Below are 10,000 nucleotides of genomic sequence, written 5' to 3' on the forward strand. Positions count from 1 at the left end.
GCTTTTGTCGCGCGACTCAATACAAAGTCAATTACTTCCGTCGCTCGCCTCGCTCTTGTTGCGCTAGGTGCATTTGTGCGGTTAGTGTGTGTATATTAGTGTATGTGTATTCCTGCATGTATGAATGTCTGCGTGTGTGTGTCACCTGTCCGTCTCGTCCGGTGTCGTCATCGCGCGCCGTCACCTTCATGACGGACACACCCCCCGGCCCGCCCCCCTCTGCCACTTGACCAATGAGGGCGATGGCTGGGAACTCGGGAGCGAATCGGTTCTCATCCACATCCAACACCTCCACCTCCAGCCAGCCCTCCGTTACCAAGGAGACCGGAACACCTCCGTCACACACACGGATGGTGATGTTGTAGACCTGCAAACACACACACACACACACACACACACACACACACACAAACACACACACACACACACACATTAATATATACAGTAAACATCAACCGGTGACACAGTAAACACAAACCAGCAACTCCGGAATGCCTAGTGTGTGTGTGTATGTGTGGGTGTGTGTGTCTAGGAATGTGTATGTATGTGTGTGTGTGTGTGTGTGTGTGTGTGTGTGTGTGTGTGTGTGTGTGTGTGTGTGTGTGTGTGTGTGTGTGTGTGTGTGTGTGTGTGTGTGTGTGTCGAGTGGTGTGTGTATGCGTACTGCCTTGCTGTGTGTGTGTGTGTGTGTGTGTGTGTGTGTGTGTGTGTGTGTGTGTGTGTGTGTGTAGGCGTGTCTCGCTGTGTGAGTGTATGTGTGTGTGTGTGTGTGTTAACCTGCTGCGTCTCGTAGTCGAGCGGTGTGTTTAGCCTCACGGCGCCCGTGTGTGTGTCGATGGTGAAGGTGTCGTTGTGATCGCTGGAGAGGTCGAAGGTCAGCTGGCTTCCCGCTCCCTCGTCCGGGTCGGTGGCGTGCGGCCAGCTCACTAGCGCCCCTAGTGGCAGGTCCTCAGGCACGCGCACACGCACACGGGGAGGAACCAGCACCGGGGCCACGTCATTCACATCCGTTACAGTCACCTACAGGGAGACACACACACACACACACACACACACACACACACACACACACACACACACACACACACACACACACACACACACACACAGAAGGGAAGAGGAGAGGAGAAAAGGGAGAGAAGAGATGAGGAAAATAGGGGAGAGGAAAGGAGATGACAGGACAGGAGAGGGGAGAGAAGAGAAGAGGAAAGGAGAAGAGAGAAGAGAAGAGAAGAGGAAAGGAGAAGAGAAGAGAAGAGAAGAGAAGAGAAGAGAAGAGAAGAGAAGAGAAGAGAGGAGAAGAGCATGGAAAAGGAGAGAAGAGAGGAGAGGAGAATAGGGGAGAGGAGAGAGGAGAGGAGATGAGAGGACAGTAGAGGAGAGGAGAAGACAGGACAGGAGAGGGGAGAAGAGAAGAGAGGAGAGAAGAGAAGAGAATAGGAGAGAAGAGAAGAGAAGAGAAGAGAAGAGAAGAGAAGAGAAGAGAAGAGAAGAGAAGAGAAGAGAAGAGAAGAGGAGAAGAGAGGAGAGGAGAGGAGAGGAGGAGAGAGGTGGGGAGAGGAGAGGAGAGGAGAGGAGAGGAGAGGACGTGAGAGAAGAGGAGACGAGAGGAGAGGAGAGAAGAGGAGACGAGAGGAGACGAGAGAAGAGGAGACGAGAGGAGAGGAGAGGAGGGAAGAGAAGAGAGGGATGAGGAGAGGAGAGAAGAGAGGAGGAGAGGAGAGGAGAGAGGAGGAGAGAAGAAGATAAGGAGAGAAGAGAAGAGAAGAGAGGAGAGGAGATGAGATGAGATGAGAGGAGAGGAGAGGAGAGGAGAGGAGAAGAGAGGAGAAGAGAAGAGAGGAGAGGAGATGAGATGAGAGGAGAGGGGAGGAGAGGAGAGGAGGTGAGAGGAGAGGAGAGGAGGTGAGAGGAGAGGAGAGGAGAGGAGAAGAGAGGAAAAGAGAGGAGAAGAGAGGAGAAGAGAAGAAGGGAGGAGAGGAGAGGAGAGGAGAGGAGAGGAGAGAAGAGAAGAGAAGAGAAGAGAAGAGAAGAGAAGAGAAGAGAAGAGAAGAGAGAAGAGAGGAGAGGAGAGGAGAGGAGAGGAGAGGAGAGGAGAGGAGAAAAGAGGAGAGGAGAAGAGAGGAGAGGAGAGGAGAGGAGAGGAGATGAGATGAGATGAGATGAGATGAGATGAGATGAGATGAGATGAGATGAGAGGAGATGAGAAGAGAAGAGAAGAGAAGAGAAGAGAAGAGAAGAGAAGAGACGAGAGGAGAGGACTTTTTCAAAATACATCCAATTGATGTGATTTTTGTTGTTTCTTCCCAAACAGCCCAATATGCTTGTACTCCAGATAATCCCTTTCGCGGGCCGAACTCAACAACTATTTTTAAAAATGGATTAATATTGTGCATGCATGCACTTCATACTCATAGTTAAATTTCAAATGCACTCTTTCCCATCATATTTGTTAGTTCAAATGTGTCTGCACATCCTGTGACACAGCAAATTTCATGTCCAAGTAATGTTACGCTATTAGGCAAGATACATTAATGGTGTATGTGAGCCAACTGTAATACACATCTGAGGCCGAAAAAAAATGGTTTGACATCCCTGGGCTTAGGCATTCAGCAGCTGCTTCTTGCAGGTGCATTATAGCAGTGCTTCCCAACCTTTTTTGTCTTGCGTACCCCCTTAGCAACTTTTTCATATGACATGTACCCCCTCGCCCTCATTCAGGCTCTGTTCCTCTATCCCAATGTGACTATTCTCCATATATTTGTGATTATTACATTTTCCCACGTACCCCCTGCAGTGTGCTCGCGTACCCCTAGTGGTACACGTACCCCTGGTTGGGAAACACTGCCTTATAGGCATAAAATGGGTTAAGACGCATTACCTCCACCCTTGCCGTGGCGACTCGTTGTGCTTGGCGCTCGGGGGCGGAGTCTCGTGCCTCCACGCGCAGGTAGTAGGTGGGCGTGGCTTCGCGATCCAGCTGGCCAATCACGAAGATGAGTCCCGTCGAGGAGTTGATGGCGAACGGCGCCTCACTGAGGAGGGAGTACTGAACTGCGGCATTTAGACCCTCGTCAGCATCCACAGCAGACACCTGAAACACCTACACACACACACACACACACACACACACACACACACATACACACAGATTAATACACCAACTGCGGCGTTCAGACCCTCGTCAGGATCCACAGCAGACACATGAAACACCTACACACACACACACACACACACACATTAACACACACACACACACACACACACACACACACACACACACACACACACACACACACACACACACATATTAACACACACACACACACACACACACACACACACACACACACACACACACACACACACAGATGCAGATTAATACCCACAGTTACAGGCCTCACTGTGAAGGGAGCACTGAATTGCAGCTTTTAGACCAGTGTCATCATCCGCAACAGAGACGTGTGTGTGTGTGTGTGTGTGTGTGTGTGTGTGTGTGTGTGTGTGTGTGTGTGTGTGTGTGTGCGTGTGTGTGTATGTGTATGTGTGTGTGTGTACCTGAGTTCCCATAGCTGCATTCTCCGCCACGTGTGTGTGGTAGGTGTGTGTGTTGAGGAAGTGCGGTGTGTTGTCGTTGGTATCCGTGACAACCACGGCGATGAGGGTCCAAGCACCACGCCGGGGCGAGCCCTGGTCGTACACCGTCACGTTGACATGGTAATGCGGCCTGCGCTCGCGGTCCATTGGTCGGAAAACTGTGATGTCACCGCTGCGCATGCCCACCGTCAGGCAGCCGTCCGTGTTGCCCCCGGCGATGGAATACAAGAGCTGACCGCCGAGACCCGCGTCTTCATCAGAGACCTGCACACACACGCACACACACACACACACACACACTCACACACACACACACGTAAGGGTTAACGTTCGGCGAGAAGGTCGCTACCGTGGAATAGCAGCACGACAGAGAGAATCTTTAGACCCCGACGCGGAGCGTGAAGTGCTGCTATTCCACAAAGCGACCGACTCGCCGAAAGTTAACCCGCTTATTATATGGATATACTTAAATGATTCACACATGGCGGGGACATTTCTTTAGACCTATTTAATGTTAAGTCTATTATAGTTTTTAATGTCAAAAGATTGTTGCTGCGCAAAAACAAAACAGTGCCGTTGTGAAACACCGCTAGGCAACAGCTAGGTAGCCAGGACAACAGGTGTTGTCTATCACAGCAGCTGATTAGAGTCTTGTTGAAAAGTCGCTTTAGCAGTGAAAAGTCTTGTTGCCATTGACAGCAGTCTGATATAGACCAACCCGTCCGTTATCGAAAAATAACAGACGTGCGAACGTTGGGGAGCCCCATTGAAATGAATGGAGCATTCGACCGATGACGTCACACCATATAATAATATAAAATAAAAGACCATCGTCAGATGCTTTGGCAAAGCACTTTTGTCAAGCGTGTGTCAAGGTTTGAGCAGCTCTCCCACCGTGCTGGCGAATGTCTGGACCGGAAACCGGAATAGTAATGGTGGGGAAGGCGTCCGCGCCAATGTCTTATCCTGAGCGTATCGCTCGGTGCGTAATTCCAAGAGCAGTATAATGAAAAGGAAGAAAAGAGTCGCACACTGGAGCTGAATGCAAAATCAAAAACTGTATTAAACAAGGAAAAACTGGGAACACTGATGATTCTGCATTCAGCTCCAGTGTGCGACTCCTTTCTTCCTTTTCATTATGTTGCTAAACGGGAAAATGCTCTGCTGTGCCCTGACCCGAACATGTCAGTATCGCAACTTTTCTGCTGATTTTACTTTTGCCAAGAACAACGAAACGAGATTAGATTCTTTATTGTCCCATAGGGATATTTGGTTTCCAGTGTTGGGAGTAACGAGTTACAAAAGTAACTAATTACTGTAATGCATTACATTTTTGAGTAACTCAGTAATGTAACTGATTACAGAGGAAAAAATCGGTAATATGTCCTCGTTACAATGCAAGTATCTTGCACATTACAACGCATTTTTTCACCTACATTTTGTGTGGGTATTTTGTTTTCTATACAATGTTCGCGTATCACCGCGAGATCAGCTATTGCATCTGATAGCCTATACATCCGCGCAGAGATTTTAAAGTTCCTCGCAGAACATTGCTTCCTCTTTCACGCTTCGTCTCTCGAAATGGCAGGCTGACAAAGGATGACCGATCCAGAAGATCCAGCTTGCTCGTTTTCAAGATGGGTATATGCCCACTACTTTGACTTAATTGAAAATAAGGACGCCAAGAACACTGTAGGCCTACTTGAAACCCAAACCGCGTTCCACGTCGAAAAACAGTAGCCTACAAACAATTTGACGATTTGAAGAGGTGCCATAGCACCACCAAATTAGTCAGGAAAGGAGGGGATGCATCCCATTCTCACGAGACAGGGACACGGCAGGGTATCCGACGGGGGGATGAGTACGTTGCACCCCCCTCACTTTTGTTCAACTCAACATCGCTAAAATTGAAATAAATCCATTTGAAATAAAATATTATATGTTCGCCTGTCTAAGTAGTGAAATTGAAAATGCTTGCTGTCGTTGCATCACTCTGTAGCCTATCACTGTAAACTCGTAGTGCAGTGAGGTGGCTTTATGTTTCAGCCAAGTGCAACGGAGCCTGTGCTGCATGCGTCCGTAATAGATTTTTTTTTTAAACGGCGCTGGTGTGCATGGTAAGGTGTGGTAAGAAGAGAAAAGGATTAATCATTGCATTGGTGAATCAATATTGTATGTGGGGTAAGATGCAATTCCTGAAAATGTTGGTTTTCAGTCTGCAGGCTTCCAAAACGACTTGTGGATGGCAGGTGAAAGTCATGCCACCTCATAGATTTGCACTGTAGATTGCCAAATCCTTATTTCCAGTCATTTTGGCTGAAGTAACTAAAAGTAATGCAAAAGTAGTGTAATGCCTTACTTTTCAAAAAAAGTAATGTTGTAATGTAAGGCATTACTTTTAAATGACAGTAACATGTAATAAGTAGTGCATTACAGTTTTTGAGTAACTTTCCCAACAGTGTTGGTTTCACATCAGACTGTTCAGTTCCATCAGGTTAGATCAAGCAAGGGAAGTGGTGAAATTGTGGCGAAATTCACCGTTCCGCAAACGCCTCCCACCTTAGCAACGGTTGCTATGTCAGTCAATCACGCTCATCCTCAAGGTTCTCGGCATTGAAATGAATGGAAGGCGAACATGTTTTCACCCCTGTCGATATCAAATTTGGCAAAAGATTTCAGTAGAAATTTCTGTGTAAAAGGACAGATCTCAGATTGAAGCAGACAAAGCGTATGAAGGCTACATCCATGACATTACAAGCCGTGTTTGTAGCCAGTAAAATGAGGTCAGGGTAAAGCCTACCGGTCCCAATGAAAGAGGCCTCATGACTTTGTAGTTTCTTGTCAGGACAATTCTCGTGTACAGCAGGGTGAGTCACGTTTATCACACATGTTGCATTAAATCAGTGTGATTATCACATTTGTAACATTAAATCCATGTGATTGTCACATTTGTTGCATTAAATCCGTGTGATTGTCACATTTGTTGCATTAAATCTGTGTGAGTGTCACATTTGTTGCATTCAATCCACGTGATTGTGACTGTTGCCGCTAACTTTCAACTGGTGGTGGGGTCGTCCATATTGCTTAATCCACTGCTTGCATTTTTCACTTTGTTTTTCGGGAAGGAATACAACGTAACCCCTCCCTCCATCCTTTTTGGAAATCGGCTGTCGGATTTACAGACGCCATGGGCACAAGGTTTTATTTTATCTTCACGAGTAGGCAAATCAAAATGTCCTGTTTGACTGAGGTCCCAGATTTAGCAGCCGTTGCTAATGCTATGATTGGTCAGTTACCGTTTTGGGAGTGCAGCTGCAGAGAGGCGAATTGTGCCCAGACCAAAATCACCCCTAAACCTGACCACATGGCATTGTGGAGCACAAGTGAACTTGCAAAGCCACTATGCACAAGCGTGCCTGTGTGTGTGTGTGTGTGTGTGTGTGTGTGTGTGTGTGTGTGTGTGTGTGTGTGTGTGTGTGTGTGTGTGTGTGTGTGTGTGTGTGTGTGTGTGTGTGTGTGTGTGTGTGTGCAGGGCTCTGCGCCATAAGTAGGCTATGTGTTTCCCCACACGTGTGTGTGTGTGTGTGTGTGTGTACCTGTAGCTGCAGTATTCGTGTCCCCACAGGTGTGTCTTCGGGGACCCAGATGGTTTCCGGGACGTCCAGGAAGCGAGGCGCGTGCCTATTGGCTGAGAAGAGGTCCATAAGCCCCTCCCCTGCCGCCTGGTTGGCTGAGATGCCCCGTAGCCCCTCCTCTTCCACTTCCTGCCTGTGTTGCCCGCGAGACAGCTTCTCGGCCAATCGCTGGGCCAGCTGCGTCTCCTGGCAACTGAGAGTAGGCGTGTCTGGGGTGGCAGGGTTCGTTGCTACGGTGACGTTGAGGGTCATGGGGTCGGAGGCGTGGTCGCCGTCGGTAGCGGTGATGCGGAGGGTGTAGGTGTGGCCTGTTGCTAAGGGGCGTGTCAGTAGGAGGAGTCCCGTGTCGGGCTGTAACAGGAAGAGGCCTGCCGTGCCCTCATCCGATTGGACGATGCTGTATTTGATTGGCGTGTGTCGGTCGTCAGGGTCCAGGGCGCTTAGCGTCACAAGGGGCGTGTCTATGGGCCACAGGGGCGGGACTACGAGGCTGCAGCCCCGCCTACCCCACACAGGCGGCTCGTCATTGGTGTTTAGCACGGTGATGCGTACGGTGGCCCTCGCCTCTCTTCGCTCGGGGAAACCCCAATCAGACGCTCTCGCCGCCAGACGGAACTCAGACTGACGCTCGAAGTCCAACCTCCCCGACGTCGTCACGGCACCCGAGAACTGATTGATGGCAAAGGGCACCGCCCCCTGGCCAGGCCCTGCCTCCAGGCTGGAAAACAACATCAACAATAATATAAGAATAATAATAATAACTAGAAATGAACTCAGAGAGTGTAGACCTCGGCCAAGGAAGCTGTTTGATAGAACGTTTGAGTTTAAAACTGAAATGTCAAAATTCGCCCTATCCCGCAATGGTTAAGAATCTTTTAAAAAGTCCTGGTTCCAGATTGTGATCCAGATCACCACCAGAATTAAATCTCTTGTTCCTTTTCTCACTTCCAGCAGCTCCACAAACTTTCATCAAAATCCGTTCATAACGTTTCGAGTTATCCTGTTGACAGACAGACAAGCAAACCAACGCGACCGAAAACATAACCTCCTTGGTGGAGGTAATAATAATAATAATAATAATAATAATAATAATAATAATTAGAGATGCACCGGATCCTGATTTTTAGGATCCTGCCAGATACCGGATCCACTGCTCAAGATACCGGATCCTACAAAAGGGTTGAAACATATAGTCTACTCGCACACGTGGGCCCTTTTTATTGTGTTGGCTCAAACTATTTTTTAGACTCATTGGCTTACTGCCACACTGCCTGCAACGGACGCTTCCAAAGGGCTTTCACTCCATGCAGCGATTGAGGTTGTGAAAGACTGACTGAAAAGCCAAGGTTAGAGATGCACCAGATCCTGATTTTTAGCTAATATGCCGGATACCAGATCCACTGCTTAAGATCCTGCCGGATCCGGATCCTGTGAAAAACCCTATTATCCGGATCCAGATCCGGAAACAGATCCGGATCCGGTGCATCTCTAATAATAATAATACTGATAATAGTGATAATAATCGTAATATTCTGACCTGTATGTGATGTATCCATTCTCCCCCTGGTCGTCATCGCTGGCGCTTAACAACAGCACTGTGGTTCCTATGGCAACGCTCTCGTTGACGACCGCCTCATAGGAGAGCCGGCTGAAGACGGGGGCGTGGTCATTTTCATCCAACAGCGTCACGGCAACCGTCACCTGGAACCGGCATGTCAAAAATGTCTTGCTGTTTAACTACCTGCCATTACAACATTACACAAACAAGCACTGAAAATTCTAGACAGAAAGCCCAGAACATACCATCATCATCATATATTGAAAAAACATAGATTATTGGACTGGGGTAACAATGTTAAATATAAGGAAAAGCACGAAAAGCACAAGCAGGGAATTGTATTCCAGGGGGTGACTGCTCGGTCCCATTTAGAAAGAGCGCCTTTAGTCAGGCTGTATTCATATACAGAGCTTCCCACACCTGGACCACAATTCCCAGCACAATTACAGTATTTAGTAAACACTTAGAAATCATGGATACTGGATAATCACGTGTCAACATAACTCTACATAGTCTGTAATACTAGTTGTTCTTTTTAACTGATTTTTGTGTTATTTATTTTAAAATGTGTACACTATTTTACACTTGTTTATTTTCATAATTTGTGCAATGCTTGTTTGTATTTCTTTTTAAATGGGCCATATGACCTGTCAAGGGACAAAAGATGGCCTTATGGCTATAATCTTATGGCTATAATCTTGCATATTTTGCATTTTTCTTAAATGTTATTTATATATCCAAGAAAATAGAGGGGGATGCTTCACTGGGTCATGTATCCATGCAGTAAAAAAGGGTGTTCATCAAAAAAACGTCAAACTGCCATGAAAAGATAAAAGCAATTGGTATCACTTTACCACATTAGTGGTATTACATGGTAGTAAATATTCTTACACAGGTTATTACACTGTATCTAATGTGGTAGATCCACTCTAATAGTGATGAAAGCCATTTATGAGGCACTCCCTAAAGTTTAAAAGCCTTTATTAAACTCTGGCTGCCAGATGCTATTATGGGCAGTCATGGGTGAGCGGTTAGGGCGTCAGATTTGCATCCCAGAGGTTGCCAGTTCGACTCCTGACCCGCCAGGTTGGTGGGGGGAGTAATCAACCAGTGCTCTCCCCCATCCTCCTCCATGACTGAGGTACCCTGAGCATGGTACCGTCCCACCGCACTGCTCCCCATGGGGCGCCACTGAGGGCTGCCCCCTTGC

General features: G+C 47.6%; 1 protein-coding gene across 1 annotated transcript in view; it reads right to left on the reverse strand.

The window, feature by feature from the left end:
• Window positions 1-10,000, reverse strand: part of LOC134454001 (protocadherin Fat 3-like) — a 105,385-nt gene that overhangs the window by 88,138 nt on the left and 7,247 nt on the right. Inside the window, exons 9-14 of the mRNA XM_063204743.1 lie at window positions 8,770-8,933; window positions 7,194-7,950; window positions 3,559-3,861; window positions 2,882-3,103; window positions 778-1,020; window positions 146-367 (exon numbers count right to left, since the gene is read on the reverse strand). Coding sequence (XP_063060813.1) covers window positions 146-367; window positions 778-1,020; window positions 2,882-3,103; window positions 3,559-3,861; window positions 7,194-7,950; window positions 8,770-8,933 — 1,911 coding nt within the window. The remainder of the gene's footprint in view (window positions 1-145; window positions 368-777; window positions 1,021-2,881; window positions 3,104-3,558; window positions 3,862-7,193; window positions 7,951-8,769; window positions 8,934-10,000) is intronic.

Source organism: Engraulis encrasicolus, chromosome 8 (genome assembly GCF_034702125.1).
Source record: "Engraulis encrasicolus isolate BLACKSEA-1 chromosome 8, IST_EnEncr_1.0, whole genome shotgun sequence".
NCBI lineage: Eukaryota > Metazoa > Chordata > Actinopteri > Clupeiformes > Engraulidae > Engraulis > Engraulis encrasicolus.